This window comes from Neomonachus schauinslandi, chromosome 15, assembly GCF_002201575.2.
Source record: "Neomonachus schauinslandi chromosome 15, ASM220157v2, whole genome shotgun sequence".
NCBI lineage: Eukaryota > Metazoa > Chordata > Mammalia > Carnivora > Phocidae > Neomonachus > Neomonachus schauinslandi.
Window position 1 is genome coordinate 1,506,557 of NC_058417.1, and position 17,795 is coordinate 1,524,351.

General features: G+C 49.8%; 1 protein-coding gene across 1 annotated transcript in view; it reads left to right on the forward strand.

Moving 5' to 3' along the window:
- Positions 1–9,332, forward strand: part of LOC110584528 (SLP adaptor and CSK interacting membrane protein) — a 17,081-nt gene extending 7,749 nt beyond the window's left edge. The window contains exons 2-5 of the mRNA XM_021694593.1: positions 2,274–2,397; positions 3,641–3,704; positions 4,641–4,711; positions 6,678–9,332. Coding sequence (XP_021550268.1) covers positions 2,274–2,397; positions 3,641–3,704; positions 4,641–4,711; positions 6,678–6,832 — 414 coding nt within the window. The 3' untranslated portion in view covers positions 6,833–9,332. The remainder of the gene's footprint in view (positions 1–2,273; positions 2,398–3,640; positions 3,705–4,640; positions 4,712–6,677) is intronic.
- The last annotated feature ends 8,463 nt before the right edge of the window (positions 9,333–17,795 follow it).

Genomic DNA, 17,795 nt, shown 5'->3' on the forward strand with positions numbered 1-17,795 from the left:
CTCATCCATCCATCCATTCATCCATCCTTCCTTCCATCCACTCATCCTTCCATCCACTCATCCATCCCTCCTTCCATCCATCCATCTACTCATCCATCCATCCATCCATCCACCTACCCTTCCATCCATCCATCCATTTATCCTTCCTACCATCCATCCATTCATCCATCCATTCCCCAGAGCTAAAGAAGGTTAGGCTCCAATTAGGTTTATTGAACAAAGAGTCCACCCTCTGATGCGTGGGCATTTTCTTAAGTCCAGTGCCCTTCGACTTCCCTGTGCCCTGCAAAACCAAATTTCACAGGGCTCTCCTGAGAGCCAAGTTTCTAGTCTCCATGCTTCTCCTTTTTCCCTTTGTTCTTCTTCCTCTATTGCTTTCTTCTGTGCACCATGAAAAGGTGATTTACGACCAAACCTCTGCTGAGTACATGCCTGGGGGTTGGGCTACCTGGCTAGCTGACACTTCACTCGTTAAGAGTAAACCCCCAGCACATCCTCCACCACGGATAAATGACAAAAGCATAATGCTGAGCGAAAAGTAGAGCAAGAAAGCTGCAGAATGACGTTCATACAATGCCACTAGTTACATACAGTTGGTTTTACTATGTATAACTTTATGAATAGCCAAAAGCCATTCTGTCTGATCAAGCCAAACCTTCATGAAAGAAACTGAGCTTGGAACTGAAAACCCAAATTATAATAGAATGACGGCACAAATGAAGATACTACGCCGGTAATACAAACACGTGTGTGAATGGTAAGCCACGTCAGAAGTCTTTGCAGGAATACTGGCCTTAGCAGCAGCCTACTTTTGCCCTTGTTCCTCTGCCTGGCTCCCCATTTATATCACCAGCATCGCTCCAAAGCGTGACTTGGACGTGCTCTGTGTGAGCATGCATGGGTGAGTCTCCATCGGCTAAACGATGACACAGGAAGTGGATTCTCGTCACATACCTGGGATATGCCAGGCCTCAAGGATCAATTTTTTTTACTCGGATATCCAAATGAACAGGAAGAGTGCCCATGCCCTGGATGAGGGGGGCCCCCGCTCCTCCCCCAAGAGCTTCCTGCCTTCCTGGAGGCTACTCCTAGGAGTCCAGCCCGCAGCCTGCTCCCCACTGTGGCATACATCACCCCTGCTTGGAAAACTACAGCACACATGTCATCACTCCCCAGGCTCTGTTCGCACAAGCTTTTATTGTGCAACTTTATTGCAGACTGGAGGTAACGGAAGATTGCAGCACAATATCATACAGGCAACTGCTTCAAGTTAAATGTTAGTCATCATCGTCCTACAAAAGCGTGGTCATCCTCCACCACAGGGACTTTCTAACAATCCTCAAACTTTCTGCTCTCTTACTGTTTTCTTCCCTTTTCCCCCCCCCCCCCCCCCCCCCCCCCAGCTTTACTGAGGTATAATTGACTTATGACGTTGTATAAGCTTAAAATGTACAGCGTGTTGATTGGATACACTTGTGTATCGGGAAACGCTCAAGGTTTCCGTCACGTCGTGATAAGAACATTTACGATCTGGGCTCCTGGGTGGCTCAGGTGGTTAAGCGTCTGGCTTTGGCTCGGGTCGTGATCCCAGGATCCCAGGACTGAGCCCCATATTGGGCTCCCTGCTCAGCGGGGAGCCTGCTTCTCCCTCTGCCCTTCACCCCACTTGTACTCTCTCTCTCAAATAAATAAATTAAAAAAAAAAATTTAAGATCTGCTCTTCCCAGACTCTCTGCTTCCCGAGTGGGCCAGCTTTCAGCCCCCAAATTCCTGTTCCTTTTCCCCAGCAGACTAACTCAATTTGCCTTGCATTTTTACCTTCCCCCTTCTGACCACGCCTCGCTGAAGGAGACCCATCGAGGTATTTTTCTAACCCCCACCTCCAAAAAAAATAAATAGGAATTAAGTCTATGTTGCCCCTTCGATATAAAAGCACCTGCAGTCGGTGATTGCTTTCAGCGGTGTCCCCCATCCCCTGCGTGTTTGACAATCCAGGAAAGAACGGTGAGGAAGCCTCCAGGTGTGTATCCTGTCTGCAGCACTCATGACTGCCCTGGGAAGTGCAGGCCGGCAACCCCACCCCCATGTTGCACAGGAGGACAAGCCTTGCCAGGGGTCTCCCAACTGCTGATGGGCAGGGTTTGCCCGAGCCAACGCCTGCCTGAGCCCCTAAGCAGGGGTATCCCCCCGGTGACGTGGTAGACAACGGCCCCCACTCCTCCCCGCCGGATGCCCCTACTCATGTCTCGTTCTTCTGTCTCCATTCTCCTCAGGGCCCCACTGCGATGGATTGGTGGAGGGACAATTTCTGGATCATCATAGCTGTGGCCATCATCCTTGTCTCCTCGAGCCTGGGCCTCATCCTGTACTGTGTCTGTAGGCAGCTGCTAGGACAGGGTAATGGCCGTCTCACCTGGGCAGGTGGAGGGCGGGGAGGGCTGGGCTGCAGATCCGTGCACCAGGGCTCCTACAGGGCAGGAAGATTCGTTCCGGGCCTGTATTGGCTGAATTTTGGATTAAGCATCATGCATCTCTGGGCCTTGGTTTCCCCGTCTGCTCAGTCCATGATCGACATGTTGGCTACCACGATTGCCTTCTCTGAGGTCATCCTCTGAATGTTCTAGTATGACAGGGGTTCCTGGCATCCCCAGAATACAAATGAGCAGCTTCCTGAAGGCTCTATGCTAACTTTAGATTATCTACAAGTGGGTTTCCACTGTGCTGTTCATCTCCCAAAACATGAAATCCTTGATCCGATGGTGTGTTTTCTCGAGATCATATCCCCTCCGATGACCTGAAAGCTCAGGGCCACACAAGGAGTGAGACCTTGTCATTCTCCTCAATCTGTTTTTGGACATAGACAATTAAGGTTCAGAGAGAGGCAAAGCCTTGACTGAGGCCTCATAGGAGTTAGTGGCCGAGTTGGGACCAGAACTCATGTCCACTGGGCCTCCTGTCCAGTGTTCCTTCGCCTCTACTCCTTGATGGTAATTAGGGTTTTTTTTAAAGACTTTTTTTTTTTATTAGAGAGAGAGAGAGAGAGAAATGGGGGAGAGGGCGCAGAGGGAGAAGCAGACTCCCTGCTGAGCAGGGAGCCCATAATTAGTTTTTTTTTAAGTACAAATCATATTCTGGCTCCTAGACTCCTCTGTCCATTTGCCTTCTTAAATTGTTTCCTTTTTAGATAAGCACAAAAGCTTGGCCCTGAACAAAAACCTTACCTGTTCTCTTTTATCTCGACCCAAGGCTATTAACACGTAGGTTATCATTCACAGTAATTTGCATGCCTCACACACCACAGTTCACAAACTGCTGTCCCCATTCTTTCTCTCATTTCCCCCCAACCACGCTTTGGGCTCCTCATCTGACCACTGTTTCTGAGCACCAGCTCCATAGTCGGCAGGAGCTGAGGAAGGAAGCAGGGTCCGCCCTCAGGGATTAGCGAAAGGCTGGGTGGGCAGAAGGCCCGTGGTAAAGTCAGTGTCCACTGCTCACCAGCCCCGCGTCCCCAAGTCTGTTCCTTCTTGGTGGTTCTTTCCCCAAATGCCCTGAACACACCTGGTGTCTGAGGACTTCTAAACGGTGAAGTCACACCTCCTGCTCATGGTTCCTAAATGGATATGCTTATTTGATTCCTTAGGCAAGAAGTGGGAAGTTGCCAAGCCCGGGGTAGAAAAGCAAGGAGACGAAGAGAAGATGTATGAGTAAGTAAGAGGAAAGCCTGGTCCTTTGGTAGAGGTCACAGGTCAGGCTCTGTGTGCTGGGCCCACCACTCAGGGTTAGGTCTACCCTCCTCTTCTTTTAAGATTTTATTTTTAAGTCATCTCTACCCCCAACATGGGGCTCGAACTCGCAACCCCAAGGTCAAGAGTGGCTCGTTCCACCGACTGAGCCAGCCAGGGGCCCCGCTTCCTTTTCTTTAAATGGATCCCAAGTATAGTCCCCTTAAGGCTGTGTACTTAACGAAAATATGCCACTCACTTTCCTCTTGTATTTTGTGATATATTTGGTTTTTTTTTTTTTAAGATTTTAGTTATTTATTTCACAGAGAGAAAGAGAGAGAGCGCACATGCACGAGCAGGGGGAGGGGCAGAGGGAGAAGCAGGCCCCCCACTGAGCAGGTAGCCCCATACGGAACATGATCCCTGGGATCATGACCTGAGCCAAAGGCAGACACTTATCGACTGAGTCACCCAGGTGCCCCAATTTGGGGCTTTTGTGATTGCTATGTGTTGGGGGTACCCAGGTTCACCTTTAGACTTGATGACTCACGAGAAGGACTCACAGGTTTCAGCTGTAGAGTGGACAAGTCCATCCTGGCCTCTGAAGGGGCTGGAGATGGGGTAGATATTAACTAGTGCTTGGCTTCTTCTGCTCAAAGATTTTGTGAGTGTTCTTGCGTGTGGTTGTAGACGGTTCATCCTCACTTCTGTAGAGTGTTCCACGGTGGGAGTGGACCGTGATGAGTTTATCTACTCTGGGGCTGATGCGCATTTGGGTGGTGCCCAGTTTGGGGCTGTTGTGCATGGTGCCGTGATGAACATTTTGGTCAACCCTGTCCTTTCTCTTTGATGTTTTCCTTCCAGTGGGCTGGTGGTCAAAAGCACACCCTGACTCCTCCTCTTTCTTTCTCTCTTCAGGAATGTTAATGAATCACAGGTTCAGTTACCCCCTCTGCCACCCAGGGGTTTGCTTTTTCCGGAACACACTCGTAAGTATCTGTCGCTGACAACAGTTTCATTCAGGGTAGGATAACAAATTTATCTAAATGTCTTAGCTCAGGCTGCCCACAACAAAATACCATAGGCTAGGTGGCTTAAACAACAGAAAATTTATTTTCTCATGGTCCTGGAGGCTAGAAGGTGCCAGCCAGTTTGGTCAGGGGTGATGGGGGTAGGGAAGAAGGAGAGAGAGCGAGCATTCTGGTGTCTCTTCTTATAAGGACGCTAAGCCTATGAGATCAGGGACCTACCCTTATGACCTCATTTAGCCTTAATTACCCCCCTTCGGGGCCCCATCTCCAAATACAGCCTCCCTGGGGGGTTAGGCCTTCAACGTATGAATTTTGTGGGGACAAAGAACTTCAGTCCGTAACACTAGAATCTGCTGGTAGTACCATCCTTTAGAAAGGGACAAATAAATGAAAAAGGGGGCAGAGTGAGTAGCAACGCTCCTGATATTCAGTGTGTAAATTCATATTCAAATCCCAGGTTGGAGCAGGAGTGAAAAGGAACTTGGGGGTGTTGCTGGGCCTCCCACACTTGCCATCAGAAACACTCTGCCTGGTTTGTTCTTGACTGGAATGTTCTTCCTTAAGCTGCTTCTGTAGCGGACACACTTCATCCTTCACGGTCAGCTCAAATGTCAGCACCTCGGGGCACCTGGGGGGCTCAGTCGGTTAAGCAGCTGACTCTTGGTTTCAGCTCAGGTCATGATCTCGGGGTCCTGGGATCGAGCCCCGAGTCGGGCTCCCTGCTTAGTGCGGACTCTGCTTGCCCTTCTCCCTCTACTACTCCCCCTGCTTGTGCTCTCTTTCTGTCAAATAAATAAAACCTTGAAAAAGAAATGTCAGCACCTCAAAGAGTGCCCTCCTGTCTACCCTCTCTAAAGTGAACCCACTAATTCTCTTCATAGAACTTATGGCAATTACCCAAAGTTGTCTTACTTCATTACTGTTCATTGGTTTCTGACCTCCCTCCTCCACTAGAATACGAAGTGCAGGAAACAGGAACGTTTCTGGTCTTGCTCACCACTTTGTACCCACCACCAAGAGCAGTGTCTGCAGCTTAGGAGATAACAAGGATGTCTTGATTGAATGGATAAATCATAAGATCAGCCCACATTTACTGGGCAGCCCGGTGGGCCAGGCCCCGTGAGAGGCACTTTACAGGCATGATCTCACGTAGTACCCTCAACAACCCTGCGAGGCAGGTACATCATTATTCCCCTTTGACGGGTGAGGACACTGAGGCACAGAGACGTTCAGGGGCTCACCCATGGTGACACAGCGAGTGATCGCTGGAGCCTGGGTATGAACTGGGAACTGACCGCAGAGCCCTGCAAGAAAGGAGGGGTGGACCTCTCTCAGGTCCTTGTAGGAAGGACGAGATTGGGGGAGAGGCAGCTCCGGTCTCATCTGGGGTCCAGCTCGCTGTTTCATCATCCTTCCCCTGGACGCCTTGGTGTTTTTGCTACATACCCTAATTCCCCGTTCTGCAAACACCACTGTCCCCTTCCTTCTGAACAGAGATTCGTACCTCAGCAATTATGGGAAGTTCTGGAAAACACTAAGTCACTGGGAGGGATGTGTCCAAAAAGGAAATGTGGTTTGTACCACTTCCCCTACGAGAATGAGGGTCTCACATGACTCTACTCATTTGGGTACTGGCTCAGTTCAGCTTGCTGTCTACACTTCTGTTTCATGGTTCCCATGCCGTGGGGGGCAGGCAGAGGGACACGCGAGCCACAGTGTTGGCCCAACATCTGCCCTCGACCCGCTTGGGGGATCCCGAGGCTGTATCATGTCCGTGCATCGGTTTCCCCCGTCAGATGGGGGTCTGGTCCACCAGGGAGTGGGAAGATCACCCAAACCCATGAAAATCATGCTGAGTCACCTCGTCAAAAAATATACAAACACACAATAGCTTCGCCTCTAAGGGCCGTTTTGTGTGTTCTAGTCCCACAGGAAAGCCCAAGTCAGCCGCCAGCTACATACTCACTGGTCAACAAAGTTAGAAACAAGAAGACAGCGTCCATCCCCAGCTACATCGAGCCCCTGGACGATTACGACGATGTGGAAATCCCCACAAATACGGAAAAGCAGCATTTCTGAGACAACCGTCCCTTCTTTCCCGGCCAGCTGAAGAGGGTTCGCACGGCTGTTTAAACCGACAGGGAATGAACTGCAACAGATTGCGGGATCCCACAAGCCAGCGGTAATGTGGCAGAGCTTTAGAAAATAAACACCTCCCGAAGCTTAGAGCCAGAAGCATCAGCATCCAGGAACAGGGGCCGAGGCTCCGCCCCGGAGACCCAGCTGGGTCAGGCCTGGAACTACTGTCCACGGGTCCCCCCGCCCCTGGGAGGACCTGGGTCCCGTGGCTCCCCGCCCCCACCCGTGAGAAACACTCCTCCCCTTCTCTTCTCTTGTTTGCTCTAAGCGATGCTAAATCTTGGTGTTTGGCTGCCGAGCCTCCAGGCTCCCGTCCCCAGCTTGGCCCCAGGGGTCTCCCCACCTCTCCCTCCCCCCCACAGGGCTGTGGGCGGCCGTTCCAGCTGAGCGCTCGGTGTGTGCAAGTCACCGCATCACACCTTGCAGGTTCTTCAAGAGTGAGTAGTGCTTTTTGTCCTTGTGAACCGTCCCCGCCTACACACCCCCCAAACCCCAGAGCCTCTCCATGACGTTGGCCGGATGGCCCACAGAGATTCAAATTCTCACTGATTTTTTCTTGTGCTTCTCGGTGGCACATTGTGATAATCAACAAGGACAGAGGTTAATCACCATCTGGACCAAAGCACACACGTTCCACTTAGCAGGGTCATATTGCGATATGTGTCCTGGGGGAGCCGTAGCAAAAGTAGGCTTCCCTGGGGAAAGTCATGGGCAAGAGGAAAGAAAGGGACAATTAAGGGCAGATTCAAGAGGAGGGTTCCTTGCGTCATATTCTGTGCAAACGGCACCGAGATCGCTGTCCCCGAGCGCATCTGGGAGGCAGAACTCCACAGTGTGGAGGCGCCACTGGCGAGATACAGGGAGGCGGTCGCTGTCCTGCTACAGAAGTGACCTCATCCCCGAGGCCTGAGTCAGCTTGGAGGCTCTGGAACCTCATCTGTTCCTTGGCCTTGATCTGTTGGAGCCCTCGGATTGGCACATCCTAAGCAGACTGGAGATGCGGATTGCTAAGCAGTCCCTGGGGAATCCAGCAAGCGCAGGCTCGCAGGGAGAGCGACATGAACCTCAGAAAGGCCGGGAGTGACCCTTGGACTGAGCTCCTCCTCAAGAGATGGACGGTGTGGGTCTGCTGTGTTCAAGCTTCCTCCCTCCAGGACTGCTGGACCAGTGGGGACAGGTGCTTCCTCCAGCTTCTTTCTAGATTCCCGGCAGACCTCCAGCTTCCTGTGTTACCACTGCCTTATGGTAGGCCAGACAGTCCTCTAACTGTGGCCTGGCAGAACTCCAGAACCCCGGGAGCCAGAGAGGACTCACTCCCCAAGTTATAGGGAAAAAAAATTAGTAAGCCAAAGGACACAAGTGTTTCGCAAGTATGCTTCCCTCTTACAAATTGTCTGTAAACCCTCCCCATCTACGACAAAAGTTAGAAGCAAATACCAGAGAGGTGTTACCTCCTCCTTGGTTTCTAGGATGGCACCATATCCTGCCGGCCCACCCCCCACCCCCAGCCCAAGACAACCCTTCATCACGGGTCCTCCTCAGGCTCTTCCCGGTACCTGCCCTCATCCCGCTTGAAACACCAGCGAGGGATCCGTGGGCTCTGTGCCCCTCTATTCTCATGGCTCCAGCTGAGCCCAATCCTCAGTCCCAGACCGGCTGCCCCCAGGACATGCCCCCAGGACCCCCCAACAGGCCTCGCAAGCTCCACGTACCCCGAAAGGAATGACGGCCCACCCCCAATCCCAGACTCCCTGTGCTCTGCTACCTTCTCAGTCCCTGGAGTCAGAAACTGGCACAGTGTGCGGAGTCCTCCTCCTTGCCGGCGGCTCCGCTCTGTGACCGCGCCTCTCTGGCAGCCCCGGGTCGGGCAGCCTCCCGGCCAGTCTCCTACCACTAATGTCTCACCCTCCGCTCCCCTTTCTATGCGGCAGCCAGCGCTTTTCTCAAGGGGACATCTGACTGCTCCAGTCTCTTGAGCCTCAGAAAAACCCCGAAGTCCTTAATATGGGTTACGAGATTTGTCAGGATCCGGTCCCCAGGTCTCTCCTACAAGCTCCTCCTCCCCAGCCCCTTGCAACTTCCACTCCAGCCAAATTTTTGCTCCGATCATTTGAAATGACCTGGTCATTTCAAATGGGGTCTCTCTGGCCCCTATGGCTAAGTACAGTGGCCTCCTGTCTCTCTAGAACATTCTTCCCCACCTTCTCATCTTTTCCATCTCTGCTTAGAGCCTTTTCTCACCACCCCACACTTGAATCTGGTGCCCTACTAGACGCTCTCCTCCCATAGCATTAGCACCCTGGGATGACCTGTTTATCTGTCTTTCTCCCCCACTAGACTGACGGCAACGTGGGGACAGGGACAGTGTCTTTCCCCCAGTGTTTTCTGTGTTCCTAGCACAGTGCCCAGGATCTTTGTAGATACTCAATAAACAGCAAATGAATGATCAGTTGAACAAACGAATGAATGAATGAACTTGGCCTTGTAGAAATACATCTCTCTCTCTGCCTTATAATTGCCTGGTTACTTCTCCATCCTCTTTCTAATCTGGGGGCTCCTCTGGGGTGGAACCTGCCTGGCTCACTGCTATGGTCCCAGTATCTAACACGAACTCTGGCACACAGTAGGCCCTTAATAAACATTTATTGGATGTTGCGCATTACTAGAAAACCTACCAACCAGTTCGAGAAAAGCAAACAAGCAGTTTTTCCCTGAGCATGTATGATTTGGTTGCGATTTTACACTGGGTACCTGTAATAAAGCCATGTTTTTACCAGTTTGGTAAGAAAAGAAAAGTTTTTACCAATTTGGATGATAGCATTAAATATATCAAGATTTGACAGGGCCTTTTTGTCTATTCTAGCCCCCTAGAGACCCCCCAAGTCAGCCGCCAGCTCCATACTCACAGATAAAGGTAAAAATAAGAAGAGAGTTTCCATCCCGAGCATATGGAGTCTCAAGGTGACCATGATGATGTTGAAATCCCTACAAATATCGAAGGCCATCATTTTGAAACAAGTCCTGTTCTGTCATCTGAACTCTTTGGAGAACTGGTGATTTACTCATAGTCAGTGGATTGTAGTTTTCTTTAAAACAGTTAAGTCTGATCTTCATGATACAAATACAATTGCTTTCAGGAAATGCTCTGGTATTACCAGTAACAAATTTTTACAAATCATGTGTATCAGTTAGTATGCTTCAGACTGCAAGGAACAGACTGCCCAACGATGGGGAACGTATGGCCTCACACAACAAGTCTACAGGTGAACATGGCAGGATTCAGCAGTTCTAAGACTCAGGGGCAGGGGCTGACTTTTCTTTGATTCTCTTAGTTTTACAACTCATCGTGGCAAGGTAGCTGCTACAGCTCCAAGTATCACATCCCCACATGATAACATTTCAAGTTAGGAAAGAATGGGGTGTTTCCTCCCACGTAGCTCTTTTTAGAGAACATCGTTCCTGGAAGCCCCAGCGACTTTCCCTGATGTGTCGTTGGCCTGGATTGGTGCACATGCCCGTCTGTGGGAAACACTGGGCAGTGAACATGGGGCATTTTCAGCCTTTCTCACTGGAGGTGGGCTTTGCCATCAAGGAAAAAGGAGGCAAGAGCTGCTGGATAGGCAATCTCCCTGGGTCAGTTCACTTTCACAAATACTACTCATTATTTGCGCTTGTTTCCGTGACCCTGCCAGGGGTCTTGGGGGTTCAGGACAAAGTCTGGTGTCCAGATGCCACCGTTCACCTTTCTTCTCACAGGGTTTCCACACATCAAAATAGACAGAGGGCTGCGGTCAGATGGGAATAGTAACAGTAAGAGCCCTAGCCGAGCAGGAGCGCCACTCTGTGTCAGAGTTCTGAGGTTTTCACTGAACAATGTAACCATGTCCAGGAGCTTCCCGGGCTCGTGGGGTGCGCTCTGAGAAGAGCTTGAGCCTCCTTCCGCCTCCTCACCCTCCTCACCCTCCTCACCCTTCTCACCCTCACTGCTCCTCCAAACCCACTCTGATGGGCTAGTTCTCCCCTGCCCTCTTGGATGAAATCCCAGGCATGGCCTGCTCCAGCCACGCTCAGGCAGTAGGAAGTCCTCCGGGTGTGGATTACACAAGTGCATGCATTTGTCAAAACTCCGGGAATGCACACTTAAGATTTCTGCATTTCAGCCTAAGTCGATTTTTAAAAAGATTTTATTTATTTAGAGTGAGGGGGGCAGAGGGAGAGAGAGAATCCCAAGCACACTCCCCGCTGAGCACAGAGCCCACCTCAGGGCTCGATCCCACAACCCTGAGATGGCGACCTGAGCCGAAATTAAGAGTCGGACACTTAACCGACTGAGCCACCCAGGTGCCCCTCAACCTAAGTACATTTTACCTCAAAAGGAAAACTGCCAACAAATACTGGGCCATGCTTCATGATATGCACACCACAGTGTTTAGGGGAAGGTGCACTGACGTTTGGAGTTCACCTTGAAATGCACTGGAAGGCAAGGCAGCTGGAGAGCCCGCACTTTCGGCCTGAGGTTAAAATGGCCCCCCTTGCCGTCACCCCAAGTGCAGGCGGATCTGGGTCTGCAGCGCGGGCTCCAGCCCACCTGCATCCCAACCTGCTCACCCACTTCCTGGAAGAGGAAATGGGGGAGTAGGTGCACATGGGTCAGAGAGGGGGGCTGGAGCCGGTCTCCCTTTCCAGGCAAAAATAACTCCGTCTATATTCTCAGCAAACGTCTCAGGCTCGCCGCAGTCCAAGACTCCCTCCCGACCAAGGATGACCTTTCCTGACCTTGCCTGTGGCCCTCTCCGGAGCTGTGTGGACCAGGGTCGGGGCACTGCCCTGGGGGGTGGCCCAGCCACGGGGCCAGGCTGGAGGCCTCTTCTTCGCCTCCCCCGAATGTGGTCTGCTCTTTGCAGCAGAAGCCCGGGATTCTCCGTGGGCTCCGGTTCTCTCCGTTGGCACCGCGGGGGTGGGGCCTCACCCCCCGACCCCTGCTCGGGGGCTCGAGCACGTGACGCAGCCTGGCCAATCAGAGGTTCTCACTCCCTCAGCCCCGGGCCTGGTTGGCGGATGCTGGGAGGACCCGCACAGGTGCTCTGGGCCGCAGAGGGCGGTCCAGTGCGCAAGGTAGAACCTGTCACCCAGGACTCCCAGCCGAGAGCAGAGACAGTCCAGACCCCGAAGGGCACTGTTCCAGCTCCGGGAGGCAGCCACGCTTTGACGTAGGCATGACCCCTGGACTTCTTAGTAACGGGACTCCATATTCTCCACATGCTGTCAACTCTGCCGCGTCAGGCCCGTGCCCACCATCGCTCCCTCAGCTGGGCCTTACGTCCACCTGGCTTAATGCAAAGGCCTCTCCTCCCCCCATCCATCTCCCACTTGTCAGAATGAACATGCCAAAACAGCAATTTGATTCGGTCAAGGCCCCGCTTACGAGCCTTCAGTGGCTCCCTTGTGCCCACCAAGATACCCCCAACACTCCTTAGCGCCCCGTGCCAGGCCCTGATAACCTGCTCCCCGCTGGCCTCATTTCACTGCCTCCTGGCCTCCCATCACACAGTCTGACCCTGGGAAACCACTCGCAGCCCCCCCTCCCCCCGCCCCCGGGGCCCCTTCCCCGGCGTCCAAATAGTGCGAAGGCTTTGTATCTTCCTTCCTTCTGCTGGACCATCCTTCTCCTGCTTCCCCACCTGACACGCTGGCACTCGCCCCTTAGCACCCAGCAGGAGCGGCGCTTTCTCTGGGTGGTCTCTCCCCGCGGGGCAGGTGCCCCCTTCCTCAGCATCTGTCTCGCACTTCTCACGGGGCGCTCTCCTTCCCATGAGATGCTGGCCCCTCCAGGGTGAGGGTTATGTCTTAGGGCGAGTCTAGATTCAGGTTTGCCCAGGACGGTTTTGGCTTTGGTGTGAGGTGTCCGTGGGTTGAATGGCACCCTTTCCACTCTCAAAAATGTCCCGGTTTGGATGATAAATTATCTGTTCACCCCACTTATTCAGTGTCTGCACAGAGTGAGCGCTAGGAGGGTAGTTTTCACGTGAAAGCGCCAATAAGCCATCCTTCCTCGGGCTCATTTTCTTCCACCAAATAAACAGCTGAAGCGGACGACTTCGAAGCCCTCTACCACTTACAGTGAGTCAAATAAAGTCGATAATCCAAAAGGCTAAAACCAGCAGGTCTGAGTTAGCCTCCCCTTGAAAAGGACCCTCCACGCAGAATTCCACATTGCAGCCTGTTCACGCCTGGATCAACCACCTTAGCAACCATCACCGGCTGGGACTCTGGCTATTGGCGCCATAAATACAGCAGATCCCACCGAAGACAGTTCCCTTAGTCAGCCCAGCTGGTGGCTGTAGGATCTCCTAGCAGAGGAAGACCAATTTTCATCTGCTCACACCAGTAGCATCCTTATGGCTCAGAAGTGTGTCCTGAGTTCCCCTCGCCCTCCCCGAGGGCAGGCGAGCCTCTGCAAAATAACACGGCGCCTCGATTAACCCTGGGCTGCCCGAAACCCTCCACCATTAATACACGAGTAACAAATGACCGCGGCCACATTTCATGTTGGTAGAGCAGAATGTACCCATCAGTACGTGCAAAACCATTGTAAGAAACGGACAACGAATACTGCTGCATCTTGATCCTTCAACTGTAAAACTCGGTTTTTTATATTTACCCACATCTGACTGCCCAAATTTAGTGCGGTTAAAGTTTTAGATCAGCCACAGTTGAACAATTTAAATATTCCACCATGAGGAAACAACACTAAATGGCTTAAAATAACCTTGGTCACTTATTAAGTGATCCCTAAACTAACAGCCTGTGATTTTTTTTTTAAACATTAGATGCCTCGGCATTTTTTTTTTTTTTTAACAATTGGGTATCAGTGGAACAGGATTGGTTTTAATAAAACTTATTTGGTTTTAATAAAATTGCAGGGGCACCTGGGTGGCTCAGTTGGTTAAGCGACTGCCTTCGGCTCAGGTCATGATCCTGGAGTCCCGGGATCGAGTCCGCCATCGGGCTCCCTGCTCGGCGGGGAGTCTGCTTCTCCCTCTGACCCTCCTCCCTCTCATGCTGTCTCTCATTCTCTCTCTCTCAAATAAATAAATAAAATCTTTTAAAAAAAATTGCAGAAGGTGGTATTTACGAGAAATGAAATTTCCCTGATGGTAAAAAAAAAAAAAGCTTATTTGCATACCTGTACACTTCTATCTCCCATGAGGCACCAAACAAAAATAAATTTTCCAATACATTTAATGTCAACTCTCTACAATGCTGTTCTCGTGACCCAAGACAAACTTCCCCTGAGGACATTAAAAATAAATATTACCCTTGCCTTTCCCACTATTGCTTAGAAAAGATATTCAATCATCATCTCATAGATTAAATCTCTGTTGTCTCACTAACCTAGTTTAAAATAATTCCACAATTCTTCACAATTTGAGATTTGCCAGGAAAAAACGAACAAGCGAACAAACCAAAACCTTAACGATATACATATTTTTTTTAAAGGTCAGGTTTAGCCTCTTTGGAGAACAATTGGGCAGCAACCAGTAAAATTGAAAATGCAAACACCATACATGACCTGACAAACCCACCTCAGCATACAGACCCAGGAACAGTGCCTTTTGAACTTTTTGGTCCCAGTTCTCCATTACACTCTTAGAAATGAGGCCACCGAAGAGATTTTTGTTTATGCAGAAACTACTGCTATATACCTTATTGGGAATTAAAACTGAGAAAGATTCAAAATATTTATTAATTCACTTAGAATAACAGTAAATCCAGTCATGTTGATATAAATAACATTTTTATGAAAATAGCTATTTTTTTCAAACAAAAACAATTAGTGAGAAGAGTCTCATGGTGTTACATTTTTGTGAATCTCTTTGATGTCTGGCCTAATAGAAAACATTCTCATATCTGCTTCTGCAGTCAATCTATCGCAACACCAATGTCTCGTCACCTTGGGAAGGCTCCACCGTACATTCATGAGAGAGTAAGCACGAGTAAGGGCAAACAACATCTTAGTATTATTATGAAACTTGTTTTGCTTTCATGGTCCAGACCACACTTTGAGAACCACTGCCCTAAAGAAACTCAAGTACATATCTAAAGATGTTCTTTGGGGGCGCCTGAGTGGCTCCGTCGTTAGGCGTCTGCCTTCGGCTCAGGTCATGATCCCGGGGTCCTGGGATCGAGCCCCGCCTTGGGCTCCCTGCTCTGAGGGGAGCCTGCTTCTCCCTCTCCCACTCCCCCTGCTTGTGTTCCCGCTCTCGTTGTCTCTCTCTGTCAAATACATAAAAAATCTTAAAAAAAAAGAAGAAACCGGGGCGCCTAGGTGGCTCCGTCGTTAAGCGTCTGCCTTTGGCTCAGGTTGTGATCCCGGGGTCCTAGGATCGAGCCCCGCCTCGGGCTCCCTGCTCTGCGGGGGGTCTGCTTCTCCCTCTCACCTCTGCTCATGTCGCTCTCTTTCAAATAAATAAATAAAATCTTAAAAAAAAAAAAACACTGGAATCTCTGTGTCTGTCCATCTGCAGGGGAACACAAGATCCATGGGGGCTGCAGTCCTGAGGGTTTACTCACCACTGTATTTCCAGTGACTTAGAAAGTGTGGGCATGTGGTGGGCGTTCAATAAATATTTGTGGAAGTGGGGAAGGAAGTGAGAGAGGCAGCGAGGGAGAAAGAAAGGGAGGAAGTATGATGCTGTTCTGCAACTCGCTTTAAAGTTTAACTTGATTTTGTGGACACTTTTTTTCCACAAGGTAGACTTTTAGGCCACAGGGTACGAAGGGCCAAAAGTCATATGATTCTTCTATAACTGGTAAGCTTATTTTCAACCGTCTAAAAATAAAGGTATAATTAAGATGTTTCGATCTGTGAAATCACCCCCTGCAGCAAACCACTGCCACCTAGTGGCCCAGACATTCCGGGCAAAATGGGCTCTGCTGTTAAAAAATATCTGAATATTTTGCCCCTATTTGATGTGGGGGTTATTCTGTAATTCAGACAGAAAACTGAGCCATTCCTTAAAGGCCCTTCTAGAAACAACATAACCATTGTTACCCCTGTAATCTGATGTACGCTGGAGGAATTTTATTTATTTATTTATTTATTTTATTTTTTATTTTTATTTTTTTTTTAAAGATTTTATTTATTTATTCATGAGAGACAGAGAGAGAGAGAGGCAGAGGGAGAAGCAGGCTCCCAAGGAGCAGGAAGCCCGATGCGGGACTCGATCCCAGGACCCTGAGATCATGACCTGAGCCGAAGGCAGACGCTCAACCATCTGAGCCACCCAGGCACCCTGGAGGAATTTTTTTTAATTAACATAATGTATTACTTGTTTCCGGGGTACAGGTCTGTGATTCATCAGTCTTACACAATACCCAGAGCTCATTACAACGCATACCCTCCCCAATGTCCATCACCCAGCCACCCCATCCCCCCAACCCCCTCCCCTCCAGCAACCCTCAGTTTGTTTCTTGTGGTTAAGAGTCTCTTATGGTTTGTCTCCCTCTCTGGTTTCATCTTGTTTCATTTTTTCCTCTCTTCCCCTATGATCCTCTGCCTTGTTTCTTTAAATTCCACATATCAGTGAGATCATACGATAATTATCTTTCTCTGATTGACTTATTTCGCTCAGCATAATACCCTCCAGTCCCACCCACATCATTGCAAATGGCAAGATCTCATTCCTTTTGATGGCTGCATAATATTCCATTGTGTATCTATACCACATCTTCTTTATCCATTCATCTGTTGATGGACATCTAGGCTCTTTCCACAGTTTGGCTATTGTGGACTGTTGGAGGATTTTCTGAAGATAGTTTAGGTAAATTTGTTAGCATTTCTCAGACCAAATGGCAAAACCCATGATTAAAACAAGTGAATAGATTATTTTCTTCATTTAAAGATCTTTTTCCTGATTTTGCCTGATCTCTGATTCACATAGCGAGAGATTTTTAAAACTGCATGCAGAAAAAAGAGCAATGCCTAGGAACTGCTCAAAAATGCTTGCTGCTCATACGCATCCAGGGGTCCAGGAAGTATTGTGGAAGGAAGGTGGGAGGGAAGGAGAGAAGATGGGTGCCTTCCATTTCTATGATCCTAGAACATTAGAAGCCACAGTGAATCGTGAAGATTTCAAAGGCAACCTAAAATCACTGCACCAAAATGAAAGGATTCGAGTGTTCTTAGCCTTCATCAGCAAGGAGACATTCCCCCCCTAAAGATGATTGCTGGATGGGGGGGGGGGGTCCTTGTTGTTTTTTTTTTAAATATTCATTATCTAAGTCTCCACAGTTATGAGTCTGGGTAGAAAAAAAAAAATCATCAAAATGTGAAAATGTTTACCCATCAGCTAACTTCCAGTTAGTCCCCTTGCAAAAATTCCTCCCCACTTAATAATCATTCACGTCTACCTCCACCTGTCACGTTAGCAGCTTGTCTCCCAGGTGATGAAAACATCGTATGATCAAGTGAAAATACTGTCAACGACAATTTATCACAAAGTCAAGGGCCATCTCTTCCAACAAAAGAAATCCATCGCCAAGTCCATAAACGTGATGGGGGAAATTGCTTGAATCACAAAGCAAAGCTGTTGATGGACAGACGAGAATATGATGGAGCAAATGATGCTTCCTGTTCTGCTTATCTATTACTGCATGACGAGTCACCCCCAAATTTACCGGCTGAAAACAGCAATCATTTCGCTATCCCCCAGCTTCTGCAATCAGGAATTCGCAGGGGGCTGGGCTGGGCTGGGCAGTGTGGGTTCGGTCTCCGGCGGTGGTCGCAATGGGATGGGGGCCCCCTCTCCTCACGCCCAGGTCCCCACCCAGGTGAACCCCTGACAGGTGTCAGATGCCCTTAGGATGAAGACAAAGAGCCTGCGAGGCCTGGCAGCCCGCA